General features: G+C 43.2%; 1 protein-coding gene across 1 annotated transcript in view; it reads right to left on the reverse strand.

Moving 5' to 3' along the window:
* Positions 1-18,382, reverse strand: part of DNAH9 (dynein axonemal heavy chain 9) — a gene marked incomplete at its 5' end in the record, with an annotated part of 338,080 nt that overhangs the window by 224,173 nt on the left and 95,525 nt on the right. The window contains 4 exons of the mRNA XM_081109536.1: positions 2,845-3,001; positions 14,582-14,742; positions 15,079-15,318; positions 17,602-17,727. Of these exons, the coding sequence (XP_080965662.1) occupies positions 2,845-3,001; positions 14,582-14,742; positions 15,079-15,318; positions 17,602-17,727 (684 nt within the window). The remainder of the gene's footprint in view (positions 1-2,844; positions 3,002-14,581; positions 14,743-15,078; positions 15,319-17,601; positions 17,728-18,382) is intronic.

Below are 18,382 nucleotides of genomic sequence, written 5' to 3' on the forward strand. Positions count from 1 at the left end.
CCCCATCTCCTCTCTCCTCTTGATCCCCAGCCCACTCTCTTGTACTCGGCCCCTGTTCTATGCTCATTTCCAGCTTGCTCTCTGGAGATACACAAACAGAATATGTTGCCGTGAGTGTCGTGAATGACATAACAGAATGCTGCCCCGTGACAGCTTTTTCTGACCCTCCTTCCTCTCCTCGTCCTAGCCGCCCGTGAGGAGCCTTCAGGGGGATCTGACCCAGGGGCAGGGGAAGGACATTGACTGCATAGAGAACTGGGCTGTTAGATCATACATGCCCTGTTTGGCACTCCCCCAAATGTTCAACAGCCTTGGGGCTCACACCCTCCAAGGCTCAGCACACTCGGTGGTTCGCCCTCTACGCTGGAGCATCCAGGGCTCAGAGTTTGTGGAACAAACATCAGCACTCAGGGTAATGCTGGCTGGTGTCTCCCCTAATTTCATATGTCTCTTGTCTCTCCAAGTGGACTGGGTTATGCCCTATCTACCTATCTATCATCTGTCTATCTATCTATCTATCTATCTATCTATCTATCTATCTATCTATCTTTTTGGTATCCTCCCATGATGCCTAGCACAAGCTGAGCAATGGTGATATTCACATTCACTGGATTGTTGGAGTGAGCTTTGTGCTAAAAATAGTCTGAATCTCTGGACAACAAAAGGAAAACCAGGTTGGAGAACAGCTTAGTGAGACTGGTTACCAAGAATGCTTAGTGTCTAGGAAGGGATGGGATGACCATCCTTTTGGGGTGCTTCCCTGTGGCTACCCCCACTGATGGTATTCTGCCCTGTGTCTCTTCTAGACTTCCATGGCCAAAGCTTTGCTCACTTTTCAGACAAACTAAAGATAGACTCCCCCTCTCACCCTGTACCCTTAGAGCAGTGGTTCTCAACCTTCCTAATGCCGCGGCCCTTTAATACAGTTCCTCATGTTGTGGTGACCCCCAACCATAAAATTATTTCGTTGCTACTTCATAACTGTAATTTGGCTACTGTTATGAATCATAATGTAAATATCTGATATGCAGGATGTATTTTCATTGTTACAAATTGAACATAATTAAAGCATAGTGATTAATCACAAAAACAATATGTAATTATATATGTGTTTTCCGATGGTCGTAGGCAACCCCTGTGAAAGGGTCATTCGACCCCCAAAGGGGTCGCGACCCACAGGTTGGCGACCCACAGGTTGAGAATCCCTGCCTTAGAGGAATCAGTGGGTCAGGATTAAGTAAAAGTTTTAAAGGGATTCAATTAAATCGCCTTAGTGACCCCTGGCTGTGGGCCAACTCAGCTGTTCCCGTTTGCTAGACCTGGCGTGACAGAAGACATCGCTGACTTTCTTTAATCAACATGCCAGGTCTTCACATCTAAATGAGTGTGTCCTCCAGAATGTTCCTCCTGGGAGAGCACACTTATTTCAGCAACATTGCTCAACTATGGAAGAATCTAAAAACTTAAAATAATCTTTAAGGCGAGCTAATTTCATTAAAGGGGGGAAAAAATCTCTCTTCTTCCAGCCTGACTTCAAAGGAAACATTATCTTAAGGTGTTTAATCAATAAAAGCAACCATGTTAAAATTCAGAGTGTGTAGACTAAGGAAGACAGTTATCTGGGTCTGCATCCTATTTTGTTTGCTTGCTATGAGAAAACACGGTGCTATAGATTCTACAATGCTCTGCACAGCAAAATTTCATATACAGGAGAGATCACTAAAGTTACCAGAGGTGAACTGCATTTAAAGCATCTAAACGGGGTAACTGCAAGTATTATCTTGCCGTCTCTAAAATTGGTTTTAAATTCAATTTATTTTGCAATCAATACACATGATTTTTGCACATAAATATTTAATCTATTATTAATGCATTTGTTTTATTTTTCTACTCTAAATTTATTTACATGCTACCCTGTTATAAAAACAATGGGACAGCAAGGCAGCATATTATTAGAGTTTTTAAAAAGGAATCTACATAAGGAGGAGAGGCTGCTGGCTAACAGTTCCCTAATGGGTCCTCTGCTTGGCTCTGTGTCACAGAGCCTGGAGTGGCAAGTGCCTAAGTGAAGAACATTAGCTTTGCACTTGCCTTGTGTGGGCATCTCTTGCTAGGAGTAGGGAGGGGTTAATCTAGTCTGTCTTCAGAAGTCACACCTGCCCTTACAGAATATTTTGCCCTTGTGGATATTCTAGGGGAAATGACCATTTTTACAGAGGAGCACAAATATGATTTTTATGTTATTTTTATTTTAATAAGACTTTATATGAGCTGCTTACTAGCCTTTCTGTGGTTCTAGGTCAAACAGGAAATTTAGACCTTTGGATATATATTCGGCTCCTTCATTTTACAGATGATGATAGGAAGACCCCAAAGGTGAAGCAAGAAAACCGTCCGTGGTTGCAAACCTCCTCAGAGGAAGCAGATTCCATGTGTGAGATTTACAAGGTCAGTGAGCTCCAAGACTGTCCTAGCTGGTTTAGCTCAGTGGATAGAGTGTCGGCCTGTGAACTGAAGGGCCTAGGTTCAATTCTGGTCAAGGGCACATGCCCGGGTTGAGGGCTCAATCCCCAGTAGGGGGCATGCAAGAGGCAGCCGATCAATGATTCTCATCACTGATGTTTCTATCTCTCTCTCCTTCTCCCTTCCTCTCTGAAATCAATAAAAATATATTAAAAATAAAAAATTAGCAAGCTCCAGGACCAAAGCCCTGAGGTCTTCTGTGGAGGAGGGAGCAGAGCTCTCCGTGTTGGGGCCTCTGAGCTGGCCAGGGTGGCATGGATAAGGGGTCCCTGGTTTGGGCCACTGCCCCATTCCTAGTCCCTCCCAAAGCCAGGCCTGTACCTTGTAGTCCATTTGCTCTGAGCAGTTAAACACGTAGACCATGATGCCCAGCGCGCGGCCCAGGTCCTTGGTGGTCTCCGTCTTGCCTGTGCCTGCAGGTCCTGCTGGAGCCCCACTCATGGTCAGGTGCAGAGACTGGGTGAGGGTGATGTAGCACCTGCAGAACACGGGGGCATGGGTGATTGCCAGGTCCACGGGTGCCGATGAGTAGCGCCCAGTCAGGTCCTAGTGAGAGAGAGCTGGGAGGCCCAGGGGAGGCCTGGCAGCTTCTGAAAGGAAACCCTAGAGCCCGCCCATCTGCTCCCCGCAGCGCTGTGGGGAGGACTTTCTAAAGGATCACCTGATCATGATGCCCCTCCCCCCTGAAGGGCATTGGTGGTTCCCCTCTGCCAGGCCCTTCCCAACCTCGCCCTGCCTACTTCTTCAGCTCATTCTCAGAACTCCCCTCTCCCCAGCCCAATGCTCTGAGTCTGTTCATGTACAGTTATTCCCTCGCCCAGTGCTATGGTCTGAATGTTTGTCTCCCCCCAAACTCGTAAGTTGAAATCCTAACCCCTGAAGATGACGGTATTAAGAGGTGGAGCCTTTGGGAGGTGATTAGGTCATGAAGCTGGAGCCCTCATGAGATTCATGCCTTCCTAAGAGGCTGCAGAGGGACTCCTGTCCCTGCCACCGCGTGAGGACTCAGCGAGAAGGAGCCAACTACGAGGCAGAAAGAGGCCCCTCACACGAACAGGACCAAGCTGGCGCCTCGATGCTGGAATTCCCAGCCTCCAGAATTAAATGTCTGTTGTTTATAAGCTCCCTAGTTGTGGTGTTTTGCTCAGCCCTCACATCCCCAGTTGCCTCATGGCCCTGTGGCCCTGCCCCCCCCCCCCCCCCCAGCCCCCACTGGTCGTTCTGGAAGGTTGTTCTGCCACCTGGTCTAATTAGTATATTAGCTCTTTATTATATAGGATAGTAGACTGAGGCTCAGGAAACGAACATGGGCTCTTTAAGGGGTTGTAATAACTAAGGCAGGGCCATGAAATAGCTAAAGGGCTATGAGGGAAACCCAAAGAAAAGAAGGAAACAGTATTTCCCTTTCCTGCATGTGGGTCAGCGTTATGCTCAGGCTCTGAGCCAGGAGAATGTCCTGTCCTTGGGGACACGCTCCTGCTCTAAGATTCCATCTGTGTTCTTGATAGATTGTCCGTTTCTTTCATCACCCAAGCCAACTGCTTCAGTATGCGCCTGTTTCCCAGTGATGGGGGAATCATGCTACAGTGGTTAGGGCAATGACTGCCATCAGACAGGCTGGTCCAACTCTTGCCTCTACAACAAAGTGTTTGTGAAATCTGCCAAAGTCATTAAACCTTAGTGCCTTAAAAATGTGTGATTGGGGTCCATTACACAGTATTTTCTTCGTACAAAGCAATTTGGATAAATTTGCTGCATCAAAAACAATAGCAATTGTGAGAATGGCAAGTAATCCTTTAAGATGAGCACTTGTCTAACCAACTAACCCAGTGGTTCTCAACCTTGGCTGCACATTAGAATCACCTGGGAATCTTTTTAAAATCCTGAGTTCTGGGCCCCATCCTCCGGAAATTCTGTTTCTTTGTTACTAATGTTGTGGCCCCACCCCATAACAAAGAAACAGAATTTCTGGAGGATGAGGCCTAGAAATCAGGATTTTAAAAAGATTCCCAGGTGATTCTAATGTGCAGCCAAGGTTGAGAACCACTGAACTAACCTAACAAGAGGTCAATTCAGTTAGCTGTTTATTGGGAACACGGGCCCTTTGGTGCTGGAAGAGACCTCAGAGGTTTGGCTCCTTTTCCTTTTTCTAAATTTATTATTTAACATGTTTTCTTATTTATTTTATTTTATTTTTAAAATATATTTTTATTGGTTTCAGAGAGGAAGGGAGAGGGAGAGAGAGAGAGAGATAGAAATATCAGTGATTAGAGAGAATCATTGATCTGCTGCCTCCTGTATACCTCACATTGGGGATCAACCCACCCTGGGGATTGAGGCCGAAGCCCAGGCATATGCCCTGATCAGGAATCAAGCCATGACCTCCTGGTCCATAGGTCAATGGTCAACCACTGAGCTACACCGGCCGGGCTCTTTTTTTATTGACTTTAGAGAGAGAGGATGGTTGAGGGAGAGAGAAACATCGATTGGCTGCCTCCTGCATGCCCTCTACCGGGGATCAAACTGGTAACCTGGGCATGTGCCTTGAGCAGGAATCGAACTAGCGACCTCTGGGTACATGATGACGCTCAACCAACTGAGCCACACAGACCAGGGCAAAGGTTTGGCTCTTTCCCCATGCCAGGCTCTCTCCCATTAAAGCCTTCAAATACATGATAGGATCCTGTAGCCTTTCCTCCCAGCAAGGCATAACTTCTTATTTCAGAAGGCAGCTCCTTTCACACTGGGTCAACTTTAGTTGTTTGAAAAGACTTGCTAGTATTGAGCTGAAGTCTCTTGTTTTCTTTGGGCAAATGACTTCTATTGGCTTTGCTCTTATCTGCCCCATCAGGCTCTTATGAGCATGAGATGAAAGAAGAGTTAAGAAAGGTAGAAAGCCCATTCACTCTCAAAGTATTATTTTTTAGGATAACAAATATGTAAAACATAGCTTTTCCTTTTTTGATAGTCATTTGACAGATTAAAGAAAATATCAAAGATACTATATCCTGATTTCCATTATGAATAGCTGTGGCCATCCCGGAAATGTGGTCTGGCTAATCTTAGAGGTGGTGGAATCCTAATTGGCTTGTATCCATTTTCCACTGCTATGTAAACAATTACCACACACTCAGTGGCTTAAAAATTCTAAATAATTTTAGTAATTGAAAATGATGAGGTGGACCCAACAAAGTAAAATGTAAGAAAAGCGAATGCAGATTCGTCTCCCAGCACTTGCACATGTACAGAACCGGAAGCTGTAGTTAGACGGTTCACGGGAAGGAGACCCCGGGCTTTTCACAGGTTTCAAGCTCAGTGTGAGAAACAGCATTCGTAGGAGAACGTCCTCAGCATCCGCCAAATCTGTCCCTATAACATTTTAACTTTACAATTTTGAAAATGGTCTGTCTTCAGCATAAATGCCCCCAATTTTAGAATCTATTCCTTATGCCCTACACTGGTTGGTAAATGTCTTTCTCAGAACGTGACACAAAGAACTGAGAGCAATGAATGACATATGATCTCTGTCGCAAAAGTGATAACATACCTGGTAACGGAACTGGAGAAGTTATAGCTCTGCTTCATCTGATGTTTACGTCTCACATAAAATTAGAAATTCTAGAGGTGACTTAGGAAACTCAAGAGAAATCAAGAGTGAAATTCTTACAAGTATTAATACAGGGTAGCAGAACAGAAGACACATTTACAAAAATTAATTTTTTCACAAGTGTAAAGAAAGTTAAAGCTATAATGAAATTAAACAATGATTTCTTAGCTACAACACCAAAAGCACAGTCCATAAAAGAACTGACAAAGTGGACTTCACCAAAATTTAAAACTTTTGTACTTTAAAAGACACCATTAAGAAAATGGAAAGATGAGCAACAGACTGAGATAAAATATTTGCAAACATATATGCAATAGAATATATGCAAACATATATGCAAACAGAATATGCAAAGAATTCTTACAACAGACAAATTAAACAATAGGCAAAATATATGTACAGAGAGTATGCCAAGGAAGATATACAGATAGCTAATGAGCACAGGAAAAGATACTCAATATCATTATTAGAAAAGTACAAATTAAAACTCAAATAAGATACTACTTCACATCCACTAGAACAGCTATCATTAATAAGGCCGACAATAAGCTATGTTGTAAGGACGTGGAGGAACAGGAACCCTCTTAAATTGCTGGTGGGGATAACAAACAATCCAGCCACTTTGGAAAATTGTTTGACAGTTTCTTAGAAAGTTAAACATAAAACTTCCACACCATCCAGCAATTCCCTCCTAGGCATACACCCAAGAGAAATGGAAACATTTATCTACAGAAATACACACAAATTTCACAGCAGCATTACTTATAATAGCCCCCAACTAAAATAGCCTGTGTTCATCAACTGGTGAGTGGACAGACCAAATAGGTCATGTCTCTGAAATGGAATACTATTCAGACATAAAGAGGAACAAACCACTGACACCTGCTCTACCAAGGCTGCACCAAAAATCATTCTGCAAAATCAGAGAAGCCAGACACAAGAGAGCACATGTCATATGGTTCCATTTATAAGAAATGCTCAGAATAGGCGAGTTTATAGAGACAGAAACCCAGTGGTTGCCTGTGACTGGCGTTGGGAATGAGGATTAACTATAAATGGGCATGAGGGATCTTACCGTTGAAAAACTGATTTATGGCCGAAACCGGTTTGGCTCAGTGGATAGAGCGTCGGCCTGCGGACTGAAGGGTCCCAGGTTCGATTCCGGTCAAGGGCATGTACCTGGGTTGCGGGCACATCCCCAGTGGGAGATATGCAGGAGGCAGCTGATCGATGTTTCTCTCTCATCGATGTTTCTAACTCTCTATCTCTCTCCCTTCCTCTCTGTGAAAAATCAATAAAATATATTTAAAAAAAAAAAAGAAAAACTGATTTATGGTGATAGTTACACCACTCGGTAAATTTACTAAAAGTTATTGAATTGTCTACTTGGAATGGTGATACTTTTGATATGTAAAATACACCTTAATAAAGTTGTTTACATATATATATAAATAATGTTAAGTAGCAACAAACATTTTTAAAAGATCTAGAGATAACAATAAGAAATACTATATGAAGATACTTATAAACTTTTCTGATAAACATAATTAAAGTATAAATAAGCAGAAATAAGTCACATTTTATAAAGATGCCTAGCCATTCAAACGTAATTTGAAGGAATTAAGGTTGACCAATTAAAACCCTAATCATTTACATTTTGGAACTGGAAAAAATGATTAAAGGTCATTTGAAAGAGGAAACAGAAAAGCTAAACAAAAATAGTCAATGAAGATACATGATGTAGACCAAGCATGTCAAACTCGCGGCCCAAGGGCCGCATGCCTTGTTTATTTGGCCCGTGTTAGCTTTTGAGTTTTACATGCTTGATATAGACCTTTACTATAAAAAATTACCATTCGTGAAAAGTTACAAGCCTTAAATAGTATGGCTGATAGATAAATTAATATACTGATGAAACAAAATAGCTATTTTGAGGTAGTTTCATAGACTCAGAACTTTGAATATTGTAGAGCAAACATCACAAAGCAAAAAGGAAAAGGGCCTATTACTCATTACTCATTACTTAAAAACAAACGAAAAAAAATCAAACCATATGCTCCCTGAGATAGTTTCTGTGGGTTTTCCTTGCTCAGGATTCCACACTTTGGGAAGTCATCTCCACTACACCATGAATTCTGATGGGGCTGCCAATCAAAGTATTTCCCATCCTCCCAGGGGTAGGCACAAGTTTGGGCAAAATACTGATCTCGCTGGTCATCAGAGATGAGCACATGATTGAGACAGAACCAATCAGAGTCCCTCCAAGGAATCTGATGTACAGTGCTGGGCAAGAGAGGGTCTGAATCCAAAGTCATCCACTATGGAAGACAGTATGGAGTTTCCTCAAAAAGTTAAAAATGGAACTCCCATTTGACCCAGTGATCCCACTACTAGGAATATATCCCAAGAAATCAGAAACACCAATCAGAAAAGATATATGCACTTCTATGTTCATAGCAGCACAATTCACCATAGCTAAGATCTGGAAACAGCCTAAGTGCCCATCAACAGATGAATGGATTAGAAAACTATGGTACATCTACACGATGGAATACTATGCTGCTGGAAAAAAGAAGGAATTCTTACCATTTGCGACAGCATCGATGGAACTGGAGAGCATTATGCTTAGTGAAATAAGCCAGTCAATGAAAGAAAAATACCACATGATCTCACTCATTTATGGATAATTAAGACCATTATAAACTGATGAGCAAAAATAGATACAGAGGCAGAGCAGCATCAAACAGACTGTCAAACTACAGCGGGAAGGCTGGGGAGGGTTGGGGGGCAGGAGGGGGAGTAAGAGATCAACCAAAGGACTTGTATGCATGCATACGAGCATAACCAATGGACACAAGACAGTGGGGGGCATGGGAGGCTAGGGGAGGGTCAAGGGGAGAAAAAAAAGGGAAACATATATAATACTCTTTGTAATACTTTAAGCAATAAAACAATTTTTAAAAATCAATGGAAAAAACAAACAAAAAAAACAACAACAAAGTCATAAGGTGTAGGCATGGAGAACATCTTTCCAGCCATACAAAGAAAATCTGTGGGAGAGAGAAGTCAGTGCTCAGAAGAAAGTGAAGCCATGATCGGAGAATGCAAACCCTACCAAGGCCCAGGAGATGGTTACACTGCAGCAAGCTGGACTCATTTCCCAGGTCGGTGAGACAAAAGGCCACTTGACTTCTATCACTTGTCACTGTTTTTGTTTTGTTGTTGTTGTTGTTTTAGATCCTCACCCAAGGATATGTTTTTTTAATTGGTTTTGAGAGAGAGAGAGAGAAACATCGATTGGGTGCCTCCCACACATGCCTTGACCAGGGATAGAACCTGCAACCTAGGTATGTGCCCTGACCAGGAATAGTACCTGGTGTATGGGATGATGCTCCATCCCACTGAACCACCTGGCCAGAGTGTAACTAAAAATGTTTCGATGAAAATGCTCACTTTATTCAATTGACAAAAAGTTCACCAAAGAATTATAAGAGGGTAAAGGAAAAAGTAAAATAAAAGAAACTATGATAAAATAAGGAATATTAAACTGATCTTGAAATGGGCAGGGGCTTTATAAGTATAAAAGTAAAAAAAATGGGCAATGACAGTAACAAATAATTCACACGAGAGGAAAATATAATAGCCAATAAATACATAAAAATGCTCAGGCCTGTGAGTCATTAAGATCACCCAACTTCAAATGAGACATAAAATTGATAATATTTTAACAATAATACTTAATGCTGTCAAGAATTCTGTGAGATGAACACTCTCATAAACTAGCAAGAGTGAGAGCAACATTTTTTTCAAGAATAATTTGAAAGTATGTGTCATCCAATTATCCTGCTTCTTGGAATCTTTCCTGGTGAATTAATGAGAAATGTAATAAAAATTCATATAAGAGTGAGTTCAGACAGTCTTAATTTTAACAGTAAAAGCTTAGATATAACTTAAATATCCCATAATGTCAGATAAATTACGAGATACTTGTAAGTCGAAGGGAATGCAGCTATTAGAATGTTTTAGAAGACTATTTAGAGAATAAGCACACGCTATAGAACTATATAAAAAGAGCGATCTATGACATTTTATACACAGCATTTGACTGCCATTTCATTTTTTCAAAGTCTACATGTAGAAGCAATATTAACAATGGTTACCTCTGGGTGACTTATTTTCTTTGTTTACAGATTACTAAGTTTTTCCATAAAAATCTCAGATAATAAACTTTTTTAAAAAAGTGTGACTTTTTTTTGCTAATGCCCTTGCCCAGGAAATCACCTTCAAAGACTCTTGCAACAATGACATCTCACCTCCTTGCAGTGGTTGCTGAGAAATGAAGAGGTGCTCAAAATTGGTAAGTGGTTGATTAAAACATTACCTAACACAGGCCAGGGCTGAAGGGGCGTTTGTGTGTGAAGGTGAGGGGGACAAAAGGGAGGACCATCCGAAGGTTAAGACACAACTTATGAGAATCGCTTTTGTTCAGCCTGAAAAAGCATTTCCATTTAGTTCCACTTAGCATCGTGCCAGGGCCCTGCGACAGCTCTGAGCCCACGAGTCTGCTTATACATTCAAGTCCCATCCAGGCGGTGGGAAATTCCAAAGAAACAGGCACAGTCAGTGGGACGCGCTGTAATGCGGGGGTGCTTCTAATGAATGTGCAAAGGTTGCATGGATCAATTGTCCATTTGATTAATTCCTCTGGCAGGAGAGAATTAAATGTACTTAAGCTACACATCAGCGAAAGCTGGATGCTCTTTAAAATGTGATTTTCTGTGTTAAGGCCAATTTTTTTTTCTGTGCAAAACCTTTCTTGAGATAATAATGGAAGTCATTGAGAAAATGGAATTTGCCATGTAAATATTCACAACATCCTACTTTGTCGGAAACGCGTCTAATGTGCAAAACAAGGTCAAGGTCTATATGGTACGCACCATTGTTTGCAGCAAATCTTCCTTTCAAGTTCTTATTTGCATTATTTCATAGAAGAGGTGATAATTTCCTGCTTTAGAAACAATTCATTGCCAAAGCCCTCGCCTTTCCCTCTACAAGGCATTTAGCATTAGAGTTCTAGAGACTCCTAAGTCCAAAAGAGGTAATTATCTTCTTCAACTTGTTGGCAGGCATGAGCCCCCGGGAAAAGCAAGTCGTGTACTCTTTATCACTTGGAGAGATAATGTCTGATATGTCAGTGGCGGGGAAGGCAATATTCTGAATGGTATGGCGAAGCGGGGCACACCTGAAAGTCTCAGCAATTATTTCACTGCATCCAGATCAGGAGTATTCCGTGCGTGCCTACTGTGTGCCAGGCATGGTGCTGGGTCCTGGGTGTGGAGCAGCGAGCAAATCAACGTCAATGTCATCACGGACAGATTCTAATTAAATTGCTCAGATAGAGGAGAGCTTCATTGTTCTGTTCCAAGTGATGTTCTATTAGATCATGATTCAGGCCAGGCAAATATATCAAAATATTACTGTCACAGAGCATTCTGTATCGGATTTCCTCCCTGTTTAGGGGAGGTGTCTTGCTGAGAGTCGCTAGAAAGTCAAAGGAACATGAGAGGGGCCACTCCAAGTGAAGATGCAGGTGAGAAAGCTTCTCCCTTAACCCTCACTGAATGATTCCCACCAACGGATGCAGCCCACGTCAAACCTTGAAGATGCCAACCTCCCCTCCCCACGCTGCTACTGCTTTTGCCATCCCTGCTGCAGAGAAATCTGCATCTCCCTCTGAACAGACGGTGTCTGCCTTGTAGCCTAAGCTGGGGCAGGGAGGAGGGTGGTCCCCAGCTAAGAGCAGAAGACAGAAATATCACTTCTCGTATGACCTCATTGCCCTGTGTCCTTCAGCAGCAGAGACGCAGACAGACTCCTGCGTAGGTGCCTCCTCTGAGTCAACCTCCCCTTCCAGATTCTGCCCATTCTTATACTTCAACATTCAGCCACCATTCGTTTATCTGAGTCGTATTTATTCAGCATCTACTGGGTGCTGGTGACATAGCGACAAACAAAACACAGAGGTTCCTGATCACAGAGCTCATATTCCAAAAGGGAATGCAGCCAGCAAGCAAGCGAGCAAGGTCATTTCAGAACGTGGGCAAGGTCAGGAAGAAGACAGGCAGAGTGAGTCATCAGGGTCATTGCTGTGTGTGTGTGTGTGTGTGTGTGTATGTACACGTGTGTGCGCAGAGAGAGAGTGTCTGTTAGAGTCTCCTCAGAACTGAGAGTAGAACTAAAGGGTGAGAAGGTGACAGTGGAAGAGAAGGACATTCCAGGCAGAGGGGACTCCTCGTGCAAAAGGCTCTAAGTTGGAATGAACTTAAAGGGATCAAGGAACAGGCAGGTCAGCGCCAGGCCTCAGGGTGGTTGGTAGGAATTACTAGGTCCCATGAGGAACTCAGGTTTTAGTCCAAGTGCAGTGGGGAGTGATAAGAGAGAGTGGTGTGACCTCTACAGGGTTCCCGAGGAAGGAGGAAGTGGGGAGTGGTCTGGGTGGGATTCTGGATGGAAGGTCTTTCCAGAATAGCAGGGAAAAGGAATTACAAAGTGAAAAGCATGGGGGTGGGGGAGATAAACCATGAGATCTTACTTTGTGGATGATGCTTGGATTTTCAACTCCTCTGCATTCCCCACATCCTATTCCAGGAGCACAGTGATTACAATTTAACTAAACATTGTTTAGAAGTATATTTGAAGATTTAACCAGGATACATGCAATAACACTTAAAATAGGCAGAGCGAAAATTAAGTAAAAGATGACACAGATTCTATTTGGCCATTTTATCCTTCAAAATTTACGATGGAGAAGAAGAGAGTCAGTGTTTGATGGAATTATAAGGGGAAAGGGCACTAGCTCTTAGAATTTGCAGAAATCTTGGCAGAATTAAAATATTATTTCTCATAGGGGCCATGACCTTATTCCCCTGTCCTTTCTCTTCTTTGCCCATGTTCTGCTGTCAAATAAATCTTCATAAAATACAGTTTTCATCATTTTATTCCTCTGATGAAAAATTTTCAACAGTTTATCAGTATTTACTGAATAAAAATGTCTTCTTCTTAATTTATAGTCTGACTTTTACCCGTTTTCCCAGCCTCATGAACAACTATCTCTCCAAAATTCAAGAATCGACTTCCAGGAGCATGTCTGGAGTTTCCCCATTTCCATGACTCTGCCCACAGAATTTCAATTTCTAGAATTCTTTTAAAAAAATATATATATTTTAATGATTTTTTACAGAGAGGAAGGGAGAGGGATAGAGAGTTAGAAACATCGATGAGAGAGAAACATCTATCAGCTGCCTCCTGCACACCTCCTACTGGGGATATGCCCACAACTAAGGTACATGCCCTTGACCGGAATCAAACCTGGGACCTTTCAGTCTGCAGGCTGATGCTCTATCCACTGAGCCAAACCAGTTAGGACATCATTTTCTAGAATTCTTATTAGTAGTTCTTTAACTTTTGGGGATCCCAGACCACTTGAACCATTATTGAATACTACAGATTCTCTCATTAGAAAAAGTGACACATGCACAGATTTCTGTACAATTTCATGATACCCTAACAGCCATTCTACAACCCACTGAAACCCTATTGGAATCCTACACATCCTTCGGGGGTAGGTCAGATCAGATAAGATCTCTTCCCTGAAGTGTTACCAGTCCTCCTCTTCCCACAGCGGGTGGGACCCCCGTCTGTGCTAGGAAGGCTTACACTGCTAAGTCCCTTGCTTAGAAAACTGTAGCATACAGCTTTGAGCCCTCCTTGGCCTTACACGTTTTCCCCTTGTGCTATTTAAATTATTATCTACATATGTCCTATTTCCCTCACTGGAATTGGAGTTTAAGGGCAAGAAATGTTTTAGTCATTGCCAGTGACTAGCTTAGTGTCTGGCGTGAATTCATAAATGAATTAATATAAATGACAGAGAATACGGTTCCCTAAAAAATCATAACATCCTAACAGTAGGAACTACCTTGCTTTCATCTTTGTATTCCCAGAGTGAGAGGTGCTGAATAAATGTGCAGATTGATTGATAAGAAAATAATCATAGGGATCATTTACTGAGCATTTACACACACTAAGCTTCTTACAAGCATTGATGTCTTTTATCCTTACAAAACCCGTGAGGTGTGAGTTACTACCTCCATTTCACAGATGAGGAAACCAAAAATGAGATCAAGTTTCTCATGGTCACACAGCTGGCATGGGTTAGAGCTGGTGTTAGAATGTAGGTATATATGACTGACCAGTAATTCCTCAAAAAGTCATGGCTCATTGGTTTGCTTTGTGGTTTGTTCTTTTGGTTTTACTTTACATCTGTTGTATTCATCAAGCCCTCCCACTAAAACTCTGTGAACCCGAGTGACAGCAGCCTTGATGGTGGATGGCCACTGGATGCATGAGCCAGAGAGCAGGTTTCTGTCAGTGGCTGGTGCCAGCACTCACCTGTCTGTCAAAGGTGTGATCACAAGGCGAGGTGTATTTCCCAGGTACTCATAGGAATATAGAAACTGGGCATCACAGATGTTGGCAAAGCAGTGTTTGGCCTCATCATCCCAACGATGCCGCAGCTGGGACAGCCAGAGAAAGGCCTGGGCACTGTCCACCTAAAGGCAGAGTGGCAGAGCAGCTGGGTGAAACAGTGCCCAGCAGGTAGCAGGTGGCCCTTAGCCACAGGACACATAGGCTCTGGATGACTTGGGTGTTGTCTTCTAGTTAAGAGCACAGCACACTGTGCCTGCCACAGCTCAGAAGGCATGAGCTGCTCTGATTACCTGTTTCTATGGGGGTTTTGAAGGCCGGAGCAGACACCCTGATCCATTCCCAGCTCTATGGCCAGTGCAGAGTCTGGGCCCCCATGCTTTGTCTGTATGTGAGCCTCTTCCTAACTCCAATATTCGTGTTCCCACAGAGAGGGGGTCTCCTGCGTGTTTGGTACTCACCTTCTGAGCAATCATCTTGGCCACCACGTCCCGGGCGTGCACATCGATGGTGCATATAGTCATGACCTTCTGTCGGTCCCCCTTGGAGAGCTGGCCAATCAGCATGGTGATGAGGGCTTTGAGCTGGGCCACTTGCTTCTTGTAATAGTCTTTCATGGCACTCTCATAGCCTTCCTCCAGCCTGGCAAAGGCCATGCCCACCTCTGTGGTCCACCAGATCTGGGTGCAGGTCAGGGCCACCTGTGGCAACAAGAGGCACTCAGCAAAGCCATTAACCAGGCCTGTCTCCAAAACCAGTCCACTCATCACACCAAGGGACTCAGAATGTGACTGTGTGAGTGGCACAGCCCCTTCCCGCCCTCTCCGCCAGCATGGATTAAGTGAGCCATGCCTGTGAATCCTTGGTGATGTGAAGTGATTGCAACGTAGTGGGGCAAGTACTTTCTGCTCTTAAAAAGTATACCATTTGGTTAAGAACAACCAAAGACTTACTCTAGGCATTGTCAGTGGCTTTCAGAAATCACTATACTGATCATTCAGTTTTGCAGCATCCATCCTGTGCTTGGGAGAATAACAATATGTTGATTGAAATCTCAAACACACTCAGTCTTTGCTGTCATCCTGAATCCTCTTGGGGTTCGAGTATTTCAGTTTAGTGAGCCATTGCTGATCACTTGTGGTGTATCTTGCTTGTATGTAATACTTTCACTACATTTTTTATTTCTTAAAGCTTATAGTGTTGAAAGCCTACTCTTGAAGGTCAAGGTGAATTATACCAAAATTCAATGTGATAACATGATTTGCATTTTTCAGAAATTCAAAATAAATAAATGGGAAAAGGAATTCAAATGAACATTTCTTCTGTTTATTGGGAAAATTGATATGAAAAACACATGATTTTGATTCTTCATGGTGGAGAAGTTAGATACATGGATCACCTGTAGGATCATTTGCTTTGGGAGACATGGTCGGAAGATATGTTACAATAGCAGCAGACAGCAAGCTTCCCTGCCTCCAAATTCTGATTCTGGTAAACAAAGAATCCTGATGGGAGTCACCCACTTTGTGAAACAGAGAATCCTGTTGCAGTAAAGGTACTACTCCCTAGTTTATCCACTTTGCTTTTGGATTTAGACATTGGGTCTTGTTACAGGAGTTCCTCCTGCATTGGCATCTTGTTGGTATGGTTTGAATGTGATGCAGCAACTGTACTGTTAAAAATACCTCTTCCCTCATGCAGTATCGACCTATGTCCCTTCTCTTCTCACTGTCACAATTGCTGCCAATACTTCCCCACCCTTTTCTCACTTCTCAGCCCCCTGCACTCCACTGAAATGGCCTCCCCAAGTTCACAGACATTCCTCAGGCTCTTTATTTTGCTTGGTCTCTTAGGAGTACATGACATAATTGACCCCTGGCCTGCTATCAAGTTTCTTTTTTGGTTTCCATAGTTGCTATTCCCTAGTTTTTCTTCTACCTAAAAAGGTACCATTTCTCATTCTGCTTTACTGGCTCCTCCCTACCTACCCAGCCTCTGAGTGATGCTCATCGGTTTGTTCTATACTCTCATTTCAATCTACATATCTTCCAAGAGCAACCTCACCTACTCCTATGACTGCAATTACCAGCAAATACTAACAATCCCAAATATACCAACACTAGTATTATCCCAAATATACCAACACTACTACCAATAGGGGAAAGGAGGAGGGGTATACTGCAGCCAGAGTCATTAAAAAAATTCTCATTAGTTTTCCCTGCTCTCTATTACCCTCCTGAGAACCAACCCACTAAAGGATTCAGACATGACTTAGAATCAAGTCAGACTTCCTAACATGGCTTATAAGAGCTAGCTTTGTTTCCTCTCCAGAATTATTCTGCTGCTCTTTGTTCCCGCCACTGCTTACTCTTGCTTCAACCACACCCAGTTCCTCCAAATTCCTTAGATAAACTATGCTCCCCTTGCTGCTGAGACCTTACACAGGCTTTCCCTCATGCTTGGCTGCTCTTCCCCTCCATCATTACCTCATAAACTCTTATTTCAAACCTCGGCTTGAACAGCATATTCTCAGGGAGGTGGTCCCCAGGCCCTACTGCCTAGCCCTATGCCCCTGAGTTCCCCGAGCCCCTTTGCTCACCACTCCAGGCCCATCTGTGGGAAACGCAGTCTGTGAACCCCAGCAGGGCAGGTTCAGGGTCCTGGTCCCTTCTGGTGTCTCCCGGACTCAGCAGTGAGCTTGGCACAAAGCGGTCTGGGTCAACCAGTCGACCTGTTTACATTTTCTCCCTACTGCAGCCAGTGAGGGCAAAAACAACAACCTTTCCTCTCCCCAGGTTTTGGTTGAATTAGGTCACGGCTGACAATTCTCTTACTCCCTTTTGCTGATGCCTCACAGACCAGCTTCTCCTGACTGTGAAGCCAATAGTGAGACTGATGTCTGGTCACCCCTGAAGGCTGACCAAGGTCCCCAGGAAAGAGAGCCCAGTGGAGCCGGCGCCCATGAAGGTCTGGTTAAGATGTACCTGAGCTGGATAGTCAAAGAGCCACTGCTCCCTGGGCTTTTCCTCGTAGGCAGTCACACCGTCGGTCATCTCATGCCTCACGGTGGCCTTCATGTGAGCAAGCACGTGGTTCAACCATGTTTCCACCTAAAAGAAGACCTCTGGCTTAGCCCCTGGTTTCTGAGAAGATATGATCAGTAATACACGTGTCCTTCCTCTTAGCCCAAGGAAGTGAAGACAGTGCAACCAAGCCCTGAGGACAACTCCAATGGCTGCCACAGGCACAGGAGATGACGGCTCATTGGTTTAAGCCAGGTTATAGGTGAGCACCAGGCTCAACTAACTGTGGGGGATGTTCCCATTGAACACACAGGACAGAGTGGCAGGCTAAGGGGATTTGTTGGGGGGCGGACTGCCATCCAGGGTTCATAAAGGAAATCTGGTTTGAGGTAGGTGTAAATAAGTCAGTGGATTCTCATGACTTTGTCCATGAAAATGGAGATGTGAACTGGGGTTATATTTTTCAAACTAAATGCTTTCTCAGTCTACAAAAAGAGTACATTCTGAACCAAACCCTAGGGTTCCTCTCATAAAGCAGTCTGATTATTTTCAGTATTGGAATTGCTTTCCAAGACACATGTAGATGAAGGTGAAACTACAAAAGATATTTTCTCCAGCTGTTACTGTACTTGGGTATTTCAGGGTAATGAACGAAAAGGGCTTATATCTAGTGGTAATAGTGAAGGATGGTAAAGAGGTTGAAGCAGAAAACTGTCCCATGCTTTTTGTTTCTTTCTTAAAA

The sequence above is a fragment of the Myotis nattereri genome, assembly GCF_964212035.1.
Source record: "Myotis nattereri genome assembly, chromosome: 16".
In the NCBI taxonomy this organism is placed as follows: domain Eukaryota; kingdom Metazoa; phylum Chordata; class Mammalia; order Chiroptera; family Vespertilionidae; genus Myotis; species Myotis nattereri.